General features: G+C 33.6%; 1 protein-coding gene across 1 annotated transcript in view; it reads left to right on the top strand.

Moving 5' to 3' along the window:
• The window catches only part of STAG1 (STAG1 cohesin complex component), a 423,440-nt gene that overhangs the window by 396,393 nt on the left and 11,533 nt on the right, over positions 1-15,514 (top strand). Inside the window, exons 23-28 of the mRNA XM_067737732.1 lie at positions 1,321-1,413; positions 3,420-3,594; positions 5,313-5,452; positions 8,536-8,637; positions 11,304-11,452; positions 12,218-12,346. Coding sequence (XP_067593833.1) covers positions 1,321-1,413; positions 3,420-3,594; positions 5,313-5,452; positions 8,536-8,637; positions 11,304-11,452; positions 12,218-12,346 — 788 coding nt within the window. The remainder of the gene's footprint in view (positions 1-1,320; positions 1,414-3,419; positions 3,595-5,312; positions 5,453-8,535; positions 8,638-11,303; positions 11,453-12,217; positions 12,347-15,514) is intronic.

Genomic DNA, 15,514 nt, shown 5'->3' on the forward strand with positions numbered 1-15,514 from the left:
AGTCTTGTTTGGGAACCCTTCTGTGACTACTTTTGACTCTGGGTTAGGCTTTCCAACATAGCACTCCTTACATTCTGTTGCAGTTGCGTGTTCTCTTGTCTATTTCCCCTACTGCTTTGTGAGTCTTTGAAATTAAAGGTCAAGGAATGTTGAGGTTTGGTTGTTGGATGTTCATCTGCAGGAACATTAAAGGTCCTGGAGGCAGTGTCCTTTCTATTACTCTGCACAAGATGATCTTATTTCCTTCTTCTGAATATTGCACTCATTTTAGCAAAAGGAAATATGTATAATTTTTAAAGTATCATTATTTGGGATGTGAAGATCCCAAAAAGGAATAAGTACGCTCATCGGTACAAAATAGAGTAGTTTAAAGAATTTTAGTTTCACAGAGTACTTTTTAAAAGTGATTCCTACATCAGCCTATGCTCATTTAATTACTCTTCATTACTATTTTAAATATTGATATCATACTGAGTCATCTGCATGCGTCTTGCTTATTAGTCAGTGAAAAGAACGTGAACTCTGATATCAGACAGTCCTGGTTTCAAACACTTGCTAGTAATAACTACTTCTTCTAATCAATATAAATATGAAATTATGTAACAGCCCTCATACCAGTGCCTGGCACATTATAGGTACTTGATAAATTTAAATTTCCTTTTATACTTTTCAGATGTTTCATTTTGAATATTATATGGCCATCTGATTAAATCCTATTCACCCATCCAATCTTAGATTAAAGGCCATCTTTCTATGAAGCTGCCTCCAACTCAGCTCTTTCTGCTACAGTTAGAGTTAACACCAAAAAATTAAACACTTAATTACTTTCTAATTGGTCTAACTCCCTGCTAAGATGTTAACTCTTTGAGAACATGGACACTATCTTAAAGTTATCTTTTCCCCTTGACATTTTGCAGAGTCCTGAGAATATGGGAGTACATGTTTATTGCTTAATTGATTTTTTTCAGTATGCTGCTGCACTCTCTCACTTTACTACCAGCTAGTATTTGCTATAGGAATGACTAAAAATTTTAATATCAGCCTGAGTAAACCATATTGATAAAGGCAAATATGTTGGAGGAAATCATACTGAGCATTTCAAAGCTAAATAGAACTGAGTATTCAGGATTATCAGTTTCGCTGACCCTTCCATTAAGATAACTAGGAAATAACTATATGATTTGGTTCCCAACAATATATTTGGTTTTATGAATTTCCTTAACAATAAACTAGTTTGGCTATTTTCCATTTATTATTTCTTCTGGATCAGTTTTCTAGGATATTGTAATTCATGCTTGTAAATTTGAATATGTCTTACAGGAGGATTTGTTGGTATTGAGGAAAACAGTGAAATCCTTTTTGGCTGTTTGCCAACAGTGCCTATCTAATGTTAATACTCCAGTGAAGGAACAGGTAAGAAATTGTCAGTTAAGAGCTCTCAATAAAAATAACTCAAATGAGTTACTGAAGAACAGTAAGATGTAAATTTTTTTAAGAAGATGTAATTTTTTATGACAGTTCTTAGCATGCAGGTTTATCCCTAACATTTGTGGCACCTGGGACAAGAATATAGATGTCTGAATATTTAAGTTATAAAGTAAGCTAACCTGTTACACATCTTTGTACCTTAACAAGTATACTGTCATAATGGCCTGGAAGGCAGGTTCAGATTTAGAATTTTTGATTCCTTACCAGAACTTGGAGGGTTGGGGAGCTGGCATAGGGTCCACCTTCTCTTCTCACCTTCAGCTCTTTCCCACACTAGGTAGAACTCCTCACACATGCATATGAACAATTCAGCCCACATATCCAAACTATCAACATCACTTCTTCAGACAGCTGCTCCTTGATTACCCTGGGGCCTAGGAGTACACACTGGGGATGCAGTGTGTCTAGGAAAGATGCCTGTGCACCCCCTGGTAGCAGAATCAGGTCTGTGAGGGCAAGGAATTCCTGAATCCCTGTACCTGGGCAGTGATGTAAAGTAGAGGTGCAAGTGGGCATATACCATTGGTCCAACAGACTCCTCACCCCTTGGGAAAGGTCGTAGACCAAAGAGGGTCAAAGTGGAACCCAAGGCAATACCATTTTCACAAAGTGATTTTGTAATCTATTTAATTATACTGTTCTATTAGGAAATACTTTTATATAAAACAGATATACCTTTTCCATGTCGGTTTTTTTTATGATGTTGGGCTAGAAAACGAGTCTATATCTAAAAAGAGTACAGCAGTACTTAACCCTTCGCTATCTCTTCCTACAAATAGGTTATCCCGGTCTCTTCTTTATTGAGTTATCAGCATCTAACGTAAATGGGAACAGAAATGGTCTTTCCTAAACCTTATTCTCTAAACCTTCTGAACTCAACCAGTGCTGTCTAAAAAGTACCTAGCTCAGGACATTTAAGCCAAAAATTCAGTGTTTCTGCATCCTCACTGTTTGGTGACATGCAAAAGTATGGCCTTAGTTAAAAATATATATTTTCCTGGATTTCTTTCATGTTCTCCTGTTTTCAAGTGACTCAAATAATGTATTTCATGGTTGTGTACTTAGAGCATGAACTGCCATGAGTCTTGCTGGAGGTAAACAACCAAGTATACAGCCATCTCCAGATACATTCCAAAATTATGTTTTCCCATAGAAGTCAATTTTTAGAAGGGGGTGAGTGGATTGTTTTGAGGCATCAGAGCCCTCAGTTATTCCATAACAAAATCTTTCAGTTTCAATAAACTGGTGATACAAGTTTATTTTGTACCATCCATTAAATAGGATAAATTTGGCAACATAACTATAATACTTTCTCTATGGGGAAATATACTGAAAGTTTCTTTATGTGATTACATTTGTTGGGAAGCTTTCAGACACTGTTTTTTATGTGAATGACCTTGAATTCAATTTAACCTACTGTTAAAAATTTCATTTTACAATAGATTTTTTAAAGAAGAATCCAAAATAGAAGCTTACAGACTTAAAGTACTACATTGTAATTTGTTGAATTATACAGTTTGTCTTAAGATTTATGCTTATTATTTGATTATGCAGTATAAGATTGATTTGTAACATCTGTCATTAATTTATTATATCAATTTTGTATTTCCAGAGTTGAGTTTAACTCATTTTTTATAATTTCAAGTCAAAAATCTCTTAATCAACTGTTTTGAGTTAATACAGCCAAGTAAAAGAAGCAGGTTATATTTAGGGGGGTGGAGAGTCTTAAGTATGACTAGTTCGTAATGAGACAAAATAATTTTATTCAGTTTGGAAATTAAAATTAAGTAGCTGCAATTTGAATACTCAGAATTTCTATTATGGTACTGTTATTGAGCTGTATTTAATTTAGTATAGTTTCATTAACATTGATTTGTAGTTATAGCTACATTTGTACAATATTTTACTGATGAATTTCCTTTGCATTCCAGGCTTTCATGTTACTCTGTGATCTATTGATGATTTTCAGCCACCAATTAATGACAGGTGGCAGGGAGGGCCTTCAGCCTTTGGTGTTTAATCCAGATACTGGACTTCAGTCTGAACTCCTCAGTTTTGTGATGGATCATGTTTTCATTGACCAAGATGAGGAGAACCAGAGCATGGGTATTTGTAGCTATCATTTTGTCAATATTGATCTTGTTTTACCAACCCCAAAAGATATGAGAAAAAATTTCAAATTCAATCCTAAAAAATACTACAGTTTTTTTCTTAAAAAAAAAAAGTTAATACATTCATGTAGTTAAGAAACCAACAAGAATAAAAATATACACAGTGAGGTGTCCCTGCTTTAACTTTAACATAGTACCTTAAAGATCTTTCCCCATCACTACATACAGAGCTTCCTTATTCTAATAGCTACATAGTATTTTATTATTTAAATAGAGCATAATTTATATTATTCATCTCATATTGATATTTGGCTAGTTTCCAATCTTCTGCTATTATAATCTATGCTATAATAAATAATTGTGTACATTTGTCATTTCCCACATATGTAAAATGTATATTTAGGATAGATGTTTTTTTTCTAATTGAACTGCTTCCAGGTTCACAATTTTTCTAAAGGAAAGCATCTGAGTTCCTTTCTCCTTCTGAGTAGTGATCATATATTACTTAAATTAACAAAATGTGACTCTAAGATACTAAGTGCTAAAAGAATGTTATCAAACCTCACCAGTCAAAATTGTGCTGAGCCTGCAGAATGAAAACTTAGTAAAATTAGACTGAATATAAATAATTATAAATAAATATTATATAGGTTATTTGTGAAATAGATAATCTCTAAGATCTGTGGCATATCAGATCCACAGATCTACTTGGTGCTATTAGAATATTCTTTATTTAATAGAACATTTTAGAAAATACTGGGCTGTGAACAAAGGATCTTTATTTTGAGCTCATATTAATCTCAGGAGATAAAATTTACCTTCTACTTATCTTAAGCAAAAAGATTTCCAACTTCTCAAAGCATTGATGCTTCACAGCAGGACCAGTTAATAGAAAGGGAAGAGAGAAGTTGAGAGTAAGTTTTTTTATGAATATATACACGCAAAGAAGGGAAGGAAGAACACTGTCCCTAAATAAGGGCACGCCAAAACATGAGAGAGTCAGTACAGAGCCTGAAACAAATGTGTTAACTTTTATTGTCTATGGCCTTGTGGAGAAATTTTTCTTGGGATTAGAAATAGATAAGCCAATAGGGCCTGAGAATCTAAAACTTGAGGAATAAAGACTACTTGTTTGAAAGCATTTGGTAAGGTTTTGTTTAAAAAAATGCATATGTACATTAACATAGTTTGCAAAATATACTTTCTCAGCTTACAGTGTAACCATGTTTAGGACAAGAACTGAAAACTAACTCCTCCATATAATTTCCATTACTCCCCATATATTTTTCTAAAAGAAAACTTTTTCCCTGTGTCTTAAAAATTTCTAGAAATTTCTTCTCTGTAGAAATACATTAGCACATAAGGAATATTCAGATAAGAGAAGACAGCATTTTAAAGGTAAACAGAACAACAGTATTATTATGACAAAAGTATCAGAAAAAAAATCTATATGGTTTGTTTACCTTACTCAATCTTTGCTATGACAGTCTCCTAGAAGACAGAAACCTTAGTGCCTACTAAGTGTTTAATAAATGTTTAACTAAATATAGCACCCTAAAATAATCAGTATAACTAACAGTTTTTAGCCCATCTAAAACTGAATTGTACCTATTTGTAAAGTTATAGGCTGGTTTTTTATTATGCAGATTGTCTACATTGTTTTACCTTGGATAAAGGGCCAAAGTTCATAAGTAATTTATTTTCTGTGGTTAGAGGGTGATGAAGAAGACGAAGCTAATAAAATTGAGGCCTTACATAAGAGAAGGAATCTACTTGCTGCCTTCAGCAAACTTATCATCTACGATATTGTTGACATGCATGCAGCTGCAGACATCTTTAAACACTACATGAAGGTATAGTTTTACAGTCTTTTTTTAAATGGGATGTTTATTTATTAAGATAGTAGTTTCATATTCTTATTTTTCTCCCTCCACTTTAGTAGCAGAGAAGTTTGCAATTAAAAATGAAAGAATGATGAATAAGCTAAAATTGACAGCTCCTACCTAAATATTATTGATGATTTTCTGACATATTTAAAATTCCTCTATTTTATATATGAGCTTTTTATCACTCTATACTATTATATCAGTTCCATAAAGTAGGAGTTGCTTACATTTATATGAAAGAATGCCTTTTTATTTGCATGAGGCCATGGACTCTTACGGAAGAAAGCTAACTCTCTTCCCTATGAAATCTCTTCAGATATATTTATAAGTATGCCTACTACTGTGTTGCCAGGCACTCAAGTTACAAAGATTTTTAAATTCCTGCTCCAAAGTGGTCTAAAGCTGGAAATAGTCAAGTAATTAGACAATTGCATTTATACAGTATAACAGAGGTACGTATAGGGGTTCCTGGAAATATATAAAACAGATACCCCACTCTTAAGAAATATGAGGGTTAATGAAAACTGCTTAGAAGTGCCTTCTGAACTAAGTCTGAGACGATAAGCATAAATTAGCCAGTCAAGCAAAAAAGTAGTAGGAGGACTTTTAGGCAGATCGGACTTCGTGTACAAAGCAATGAATTGTTTGGGGGAAATGCAAGTAATTTGATATAGTAACATAGATTGCTTATGAGAATGGAGCCAGAGGTAAGATTTAAAGAAACTGACAGGGTAGACCTTATATGCTGTGTGAGAACTTGGGATTTTTTTCCTGAGGGAGGTAAAGAGATGTTGAAAGGTTTTATACCATTCTTTATATGACAGGATTTTGATAGGTAGTTGCCTTCCTGGCTGCTCTCCTTTCCAGAAGCTACATTTTGTTTCTGAACCACAAAAAAAGCAGTGCTCAAAAATCTTTGATATAGCCTAAGAGGCACACTTCTCAGTTTATGTATTTTGGCCTTGTTCTTGTGTCAGACACAGTATTTTATTTTGCCCATGTTCAGAATATTGTGTATTCCATTGATTCACATGTTTATGTCCAATTCTAGTTATGACATAGTAACTAAGTCATCATATTTTGCTAAACAACTGCAGTGTGATGAGCACTGTGTTAGTAGCCAGGGATTTAAATAAGACATGATTTCTGCACTAAGGAGGTTACAGATTAACAGAGAAACTGAAATGTAAACATAATATAACATGCTAATAATGAATAGCTGCCTGTGTTCTATGCCATTTATATTTGAGACACTGTTCTAAAGCTTTTATATTATCTTTGTTGATTACAGTAACTCTGTGAGTTAGGAAATAATATCATCATTTACAGATAAGGGAATTAAGGCTCAGAGAGGTTAACTTTCGAAGATCCACACAACCTTTTTTTATTATTTATTTACTTACTTACTTGCTTACAGACTGCGTCGGGTCTTAGTTGCAGCATGCAGCATCTTTCGTTGCAGCGCGTGGGTTCTTCATTGCAGTGTGCAGGCTTCTCTCTAGTTGTGGCATGCGGGCTCCAGAGTGCACTGGCTCAGTGGTTGCGGTGCAAGGGCTCCAGAGTGCATGGGCTCTGCAGTTGCGGCACACAGGCTCTCTAGTTGTGGCGCTCGGGCTCAGTAGTTGCAGTGCGCGGGCTTAGTTGTCCCGCGGCATGTGGGATCTTAGTTCCCTGACCAGGGATCGAACTGGTGTCCCTTGCATTGCAAGACCAATTTTAACCACTGGACCACCAGGGAAGTCCCCACACAACTATTAAAGTAGCAAAAACTGGCACTCGATTTTAGGTTTGCCTAGCTTCAAAGCTTAGCTCTTTCCACTAAACCATAAAGCCTCATCATGATTACTGTAGAGATAGATGTATAAATTACAAAGCAAGCACAAATAGAGACTTAAGTGAGCAACCAGACAAGGCTTCCAAAAGTAATGTCGAAACGGGGTTTGGTTAGATGAATATGAGCTTAATATGGTTTTCCTTGTCATCCCTTAGCAATACTGTCTTGGTTTCAAGAAATAAGCTTTATCATCCTTAGCAATTTTTACACTCCTCTGTTCTTTCTAGGCTTTAATCTTTTTGTGAATATTTTAATAGTTGTTTGCTATTCTTTATTATACATCCTTGTCTATTTGGCTTTCTGCCTCATTTCTCTATGTGATCATTAAAAATCTGAATTTATTGTTGATCTACCTGTCGAACCACTTTAGTGTTCTCATATATCTTTCTCTTTTTATCTGCATTGAGATAATTTTTAATTGCACTGAAAGGATGATTCTTTCGAGACATTTACCCTTTTTTTTTGCACTTCACATCATGGAAGTATACCCATCTTCTTAAAGATTATAAAAATCCAGTTGTCAAGCTAATATACTCACTTCTTTACATAGGTTATAGGTTTTATGCTCTAGCTTGGAGATAACATCCAGATTTAATGGTCTCAAAGTTTTTCCTAATTATTTACTCACAAGGAAAACTCTTTAAATCCTGTATCCAAAAGTTGAATTATAAAGAAATTAGTTGAATTTTTCTTAATCACTGTTGAAGAAATCAGTGTTTTTATTTTTTATAATGGTAAAATATAGACATGTTATGGGGGATAATGAGTGCACAAAAGTATTCAGTGAAAACTTAAATCTGTTACTGTAATCTGCCCTTCCCCTTATTTAGGCCTACTCCCCAGAAGTAAGCAAGCAATTTTAACTGTTTTGATTTTAGCTCTTTAAGATGTTTCTGTCAGAGTTGTGTTTCTTGATTTGTCACCTTTTAAATCTATTGAATCCATGTTGTAAAGAATGAGGAATTTTGCTCACCTATATCACTTCTTCTCCTCTTGGAATTACCAATTTTTTAGTTTAATTATTATTAGTTATTTCATAATTTTAAATATCAAATGTGTATTCCTTTAACTTTAGACAATATATTTTAACTCTCATTAGGTTTTTAAGATGAAAAATTAAACACCTCTGTACTCACCTTTCCATTTCTTTCATCAGCCTATTTATCTCATTAAATAGCAACAGTTTTAAAACTATATTTTTTTCTTTTTCTCACAGTATTACAATGACTATGGTGATATTATTAAGGAAACACTGAGTAAAACCAGGCAGATTGATAAAATTCAGTGTGCCAAGACCCTCATTCTCAGTTTACAGCAGGTAAGAAATTTGAAGGGAAAGAGATGAAGAGTAAAATTAATATTATTGAGCACTTCCATGTGCTTATTATTATGTGCTAGGTATCTTACCTCATTTAAATTAGGTCATTGCATTAATACATTACTATGGATACTTTCTGGTACAAAGATGTGTTATGTGTATTTTCTTTAGGAAGACACTCCTATAGTTCACATTTCAAATAGATGAAATCCTAAGGTGATCTATTCTTAGACCAGATGAAATGCCAAATTGGATATTTTAAAAGTAATCATTTTTAAAGAAAAAATTTAAAAATACATTTTTAAAGTATTTAATAAGGGAAGGGGCAACAATAGTATCCAAAGAAGAAAATACGTCACATGTATTGCCTAAATAAGATTTCTAGTAAATGCCTAGGATTAACGTAGAGATGGGAGAGTTGGGGATGGCTGTAGGTATGTATGTATATATTTAGCCTATGATAAAGGTCAGTGGGGAAAGGATCGGGCCTATTCAATAGGTGATAGCCCTACATAACATGCACCCAAAATAACTACTAGGTGGATTACATATAAATGTTAAAAATTAAAAGTTTATAAGAAAATAAAAGGATATTTTTATGTCCTGGAGTAGGGAAGTCCTCAAGGAAAGAAGCCACAATGTAAAAAATTGATTATATATATATACTTACACAGATTTATACATCAGCCAGCACTCTGAACAAAATTTAAAATACAGTGACAGATTGTGGGAAAATATTTTTAATGATACATAGCAAATCCTACAAATCAGTAACAAAGGTAAATAAATCCCGTAGAAAAGTGAGCAAATGAAAAGCCACTTTTCAGAAGAGGAAAATTTAAAAAGCAGTAAACACATGAAAAGAGGCATAACTTAATTAATAATTAATATAATACAGATTGAAACAAGGAGACATTTATCACTGCCAAATAGACTGGCATGAATTAAAATGATAGATAATACCAGTGATTGCTAAAGATGTGGCAAGAAAAGGTCCCTTGTGAAAGCAATTGCTCTTACCTTCTTGGAATATAATTTTGCAGTATATTTCAAAATTTAAGGTATACATTCCTTTTAAACCAGTACTTTTGCTACTTAGGTATCTACATAGATACATGCAGGTGTGCACAAAAACGTATATGTGAAAAATGTTGTACTGCAACAGTCTGTGTAATATTGCAAAATTGGAAATAGTCTAAATGTCCATCAACAGAGGAATGGTTAAAATAAACTGATACTCTGAAGTAGCTAACGATTTTTAAGCCAAAATATTAAGTGACAAATAGCAAGTTTCAGGATAAAATATATCGTACAGTACCATTTATGTAAAAGTTAAAACTTTATATATGTAATATATTAATGTGTCTAAATTAGTCACTTTATATATTAATGTGTCTAAATTAGTCACATTTCAGACTTTAACCTTGATTATCTTTGGAGAGAAGAATGATATATAATGGGAAAGAGAAAAGAGAACTTTTACTTCGATATTCGTACAGTGAAATATATTCTTTGTAATTTATTTTAAATGTAAATTTTAAAGTTTAAGGCTATTGTGTACAATTATCTGTGAAAACATTTTAAAGTTTAAGAATTTATTAACAATTATCTATGTATAAATTTGAAAATCTCTGGAAGAACTGCTGTTTCTAGTCATGGCAGAGTAAGTAGTTTAAGCTGGTCTATTGCTAAAGAAACCTAAAATGGTAGACAACATAATTAATAGAAGATAAGAGCTATTTCAGTGAAATGGTGTGATTAAAGTGTATTGAGAGATTGGGAGATGAGAAAGAAAACAAATGTAAACAATACTCAGGATCTTTGTGTAAAGAGCATGAGAAAAACGTGTTGGTAACTGGCAGAGGAGATGGAATTAAGAAGTTAGGGTTGTTTGCTTGATTTTTAAGGTGCATGCATCTAACAGAGAGGGAATAGTTAATGGATTCAGGAGAAAGCAGTAGCTCAGGACCAAACCACTAAGTAGGTAAAGGACAGGGAGATTCAGTACATAAGCAGGGAGTGGCTTTAGATGAAAGCTTGGGTTATCCGTCTTTCATAATAGAAGGGAAGGCAGATAATCTAAGTGTCTGACTTTGATGACAGAATGATGATTGCTTTTATATTCTTTAGTACTCCAGAGTTTTGTTTCTGTTATTTTGATACAATATATGTAATGTCTATGTAATTATAAAACCTCTTCACTCAGTTTAAGAACTTTTTTGTATATTTTGTTTTATTGGGTGGGAAAAATCACCCCCTGTATCTTAATGGTCTTCTTTTACATAATGTTCTTGTCAAAAAACAAAGTTCTGAACCCTGTATTTCATATATTACCATTCCTGTGAAAACAACAAAAAGAATACATAGATGTTTATGAATACGTAGTATATTTTTGTAAACATATTTCCTTTTCCCAACCCAAAATGTGTTCCGTTTTGGTAAAAAATTCGGTTTGCATTTAATCACACAACTAGCATGAAAATGAGCTCAAGAAATAGTAGATGACTTGGAGAACGGGAACAGTGTGGCTACTGTTAGTACAAGGAGGGAAATATGTGTTTTACCATATGGCTTTTAAATATTTTTAAATTATATTACTTATTCTAACAATAAATAAATATTTCTTAACTATAGGTTTTTTCCTCTTTTTTTTTTCTTTCTACCAGTTGTTTAATGAACTTGTTCAAGAGCAAGGTCCCAACCTAGATAGGACATCTGCCCATGTAAGTGGCATTAAAGAATTGGCACGTCGCTTTGCCCTTACATTCGGATTGGACCAGATCAAGACACGAGAAGCAGTTGCCACGCTTCACAAGTGAGTGAGCTAAATAAACACTCTGTTATATACAGTCTGGTTTACTGGAATTTACCAGAAACAACTATTATATGACCAATTTTTAAAGTGACAAATTTTAGAATTTTCAAGTTATGAGAACTTCAGAGGTTGTCTAATCTAGTGATTCTCAACCAGGAGGGTATTTTTAATTTGAAAAATAGTTACTTACTTCACACATTTTTTCATCTTATAAAGTATAGAAAGGAAAGTTTAACAGGATGTTCTTATCTGGTCTATTGGTGAGAAAGTGTTGTGGGAGACATCTGTTTAAAAGCACTGTGCAACTTCATTTCATAATGGAAACCTCATTTCATAATGGAAAACTGAATGACAAAAAATTTTAAGTATCTTACAAAAACTCAGACACCTGCTTGGTACCATGACCAGCTCTAAGAACCAAATTTTCTAACAATCTCAGTATCTTTCCAGGGTATTCTGTTATCTCTAAAAGCTACACAGGAATTTAACTTTGTGGGTGTTTAGCTATTTCTTATTATTTTTCCCAATATAAGTTGTGAAATACATGTTCACAATATAAGTTGTTTTCCACTGTAAATAATAAAATTAAATATTATTATGCAACTGTGTCATACAAATTAACATTATTTTACCATTTGAATTTGTCAGATTTTACTACCTTCAGTGATGATTTTGCTGCCTTCCCAACTATTTTTGAAATTCTAGCCCATTGAAGAACTATACTAGCTATTTGGAAGAATAAGACAATATTTTCTTTTATTTCAGGGATGGCATAGAATTTGCCTTTAAATACCAAAATCAGAAAGGACAAGAATATCCGCCTCCTAATCTGGCTTTCCTAGAAGTACTAAGTGAATTTTCATCTAAACTTCTTCGACAAGACAAAAAGACTGTGTAAGTTGCATGTTGCAGGACAAGTGGCTTTTATCATGACACCATTATAATTTTAAATGTTTAATTTTTGAGAAAAATCATCTAGATATAATTACTCTTGGTAACTTAGGCTCTGATTGGTTGTTTTAGGGCAGCGGTCCCCAACCTTTTTGGCACCAGGGACCAGTTTCGTGGAAGACAGTTTTTCTATGGATGGGGGGTGGGGGTGGGGAATGGTTCAGGTGGTAATGTGAGCTGTGGGGAGCGGCAGATGAAGCTTTGCTTGCTCACCCGCCGTGCACCTCCTGCTGTGCGGCCTGGTTCCTAACAGACTCTGGGGGTTGGGGACCCCTATTTTAGGGGACTATAATTTTCTTTCAAACTTTTGTATAGTTTTTCTTTGGTTGTTTACCTTTCAGTACCCTAGAATTTGCAAGTGGAAATGATTTCTTATTCTCTAATTCAAAGATCTATGAACACTGGCTTAACTATTGTGGAGCACTTTCTTCTTTCCTTTTATATTAATTATATTTTAGTTTTATTTTGTTTTTGACTGGTTTCAAGAAGATTGAAGGTCCATTTCGCTTATAGTTTTCTTTAGGATGCTGTTCAAGTCTTCTATTTTCTTTTGTTCATTTGTTCTATCCATTACTGTAAGTGGGGTATTAAAGTCTCTAACTATTTTTACTGAATTGTTATTTCTCCTTTCAGTTCTCAGTTTTCACTTCATGTGTATTTTGGGGCTCTGTTGTTAGTTGTATATATGTTTATAATTGTTATGTCTTCCTGGTGGATTGACTCTTACTTATCACTATAAAATGTTCTCCTCTGTCCCTAGTAATTTTTCTCTTAAAGTCTATTTTGTCTGATACTAGTGTAACCACTCCAGCTCTATTTTAGTTACTATTTGCATGGTATAGCTTTCTTTCCATCCTTTCACTTTCTGTCTTTTTGCCTTTGAATCTAAAGTGTGTTTCTTATAGACAGCATATACAGGCATACCTCAGAGATATTGCAGGTTCACTTCCAGACCACCACAAGAAAGTAAATATTGTAATAGGTAAAGCAAGTCACCGAATTTTTTGGTGTCTCAGTGCATAGAAAAGTTATATTTACACTCCACTGTAGTCTGTTAAGTGTGCAATGGCATGATGTCTTAGAAACAGTGTCCATACCTTAATTAAAAAATACTTTATTGCTTAAAAATGCTAACCATCATCTTGACAATGCAGAGTTACTGCAAACCTTCAATTTGTATAAAATGTAGTATCTGCAAAGCACAGTAAAGCAAAGCACAATAAAATGAGGCATGCCGGTAGTTAGATCATGTTTTTTCTTTTGAAACAATCTCTGCCATAATAATTTCTATTTTTTATATGTCTGTGCCTTTGTTTTTCCCTTTTTATTGCCTTCTTTTATATTAAATGGCTATTTTCTAGTGTAACATTTTAATTCCTTCAGAGATCTTTAATTATATTTTTTAGTTATTTTCATAGTTGTGGGTATGAAATACCATCTGCTATCATTTCCTTACTCTAATACATCTTTGCTGTCACACACTTTTTTTGTGTACATTGTCAAATACACATTTCTATGTTATTGTTCCAGTGACAGAGCAATGCATAGTTTTATACAATTGCTTTTTAAAATCAGTGAAAAGGACAAAAGATAAGTATATATGCAATTATATTGTCCTTTATGACTACCTGGTAATTACCTTCAGCACTCTGTTTTCTCCTGTAAATTCAGATTACTCTCTGATTTGTTTTTAGCCTGAAGAAATTCCTTTAGTATTTCTTGTAAAGCAAGTAAGCCAGCAACAAATTCTCTAAGCTTTTGTTCACCTGAGAGTGTTTTTGTTTCATCTTTAGCTTTGAAATACAGTTTTCTAGATACAAGATTTTGGGTTGATAGCGTTTTACTTTCAACACATTGACTATGTTATCCTGCTTCCTTCTGGCCTTTACTGTGTCTGATGAGAAGTCAGCTTTTAAACTTATTGGGAGTTCCCTTGTGTGTAATGAGTTACTTTTCTCTTACTATGGATACTTTTCAAGATTTTTAATCTTTGGCATTCATCATTTTCACTGCGATACATCTGGTTGTGGGTCTCTTCGCAGCTATCCTGCTTGGACTTTGTTGAGCTTTGAAACTGTGTAGATCCGTGTTTTTCATCGAATTTGGAAGTGATTAGCCATATTTCTTCACATTTATTTCTACACCTTTCTTCTCCTGGTACTCCCATTATACATGTCAGTGTACTTAATGAATCCCACATTTCTCTCAGGCACTGTTCATTTTTCTTCATTTTTTTTTTCTCTCTGCTCTTCAGATTACATAATCTCTATTGATATGTGTTCAAGATAACTGATTTCTCTTCTGCCAGCTCAGATCTGTTGAGCACCTTTAGTGACTTTTTAATTTCCATTGTTGTACTGCAGAATTTCCATTTGATTCTTTTTTTTATATTTCTATCTTCATATTCATGTTCTCTATTTAATGAGAGATAGTGTTATTATACTTTTAATTCTTTAGACACGGTTTTCTTTAGTTCTTTGAACATATGTATAATAATTGCTTTGCAGTTGTGGGCCAAGTTTCTATTGCTTGGGGTTTTTTTCCTACATATGGATTACATTTCCCTGTTTCTTTGTCTCATAATTTTTTGTTGCAAACTGACCATTTTAGATAATATATTGCATATGTGATACATTGTAAAATAATAATTTAGCTACTCTTGATATTCATTCTTTATCCTCCTAGAGATAGTTGTTGTTGATTGCTTGGTCATTTATTTGGAGTAACAGACTCTGTGAGGTCTGTTCTCTTGCAGTATGCAGCCTCTGCTGTCCCTACTCAGATCTTTTTTTCCCTTGTTTTTTTATTATTTAGCCTGTGTCAGCCCCTTATTAATCAAAGGTTGTGCTTAAACCTCCTTAGCAAGTTAGATTTTTACTGTTGGATGTGGGTGTGGCTTTTGAAAGCTGCTATCACAGTTCAGGTTGTTTACTTTGCCCCATGGTCAGCCAGGGGACCGGCAGCTTAGAAGGTCCCTCACTGATTGCTCCTGAGAAGGGCAGTCTTGGGCCATGTACAGTCTTCCAGACTAACAGGAAAACATGTGATTTAATTTATCTATGTTATTTATTTTAACTTTAATTTTTTAGAGCAGTTTTAGGTTCATAGCAA

Source organism: Pseudorca crassidens, chromosome 5 (genome assembly GCF_039906515.1).
Source record: "Pseudorca crassidens isolate mPseCra1 chromosome 5, mPseCra1.hap1, whole genome shotgun sequence".
NCBI lineage: Eukaryota > Metazoa > Chordata > Mammalia > Artiodactyla > Delphinidae > Pseudorca > Pseudorca crassidens.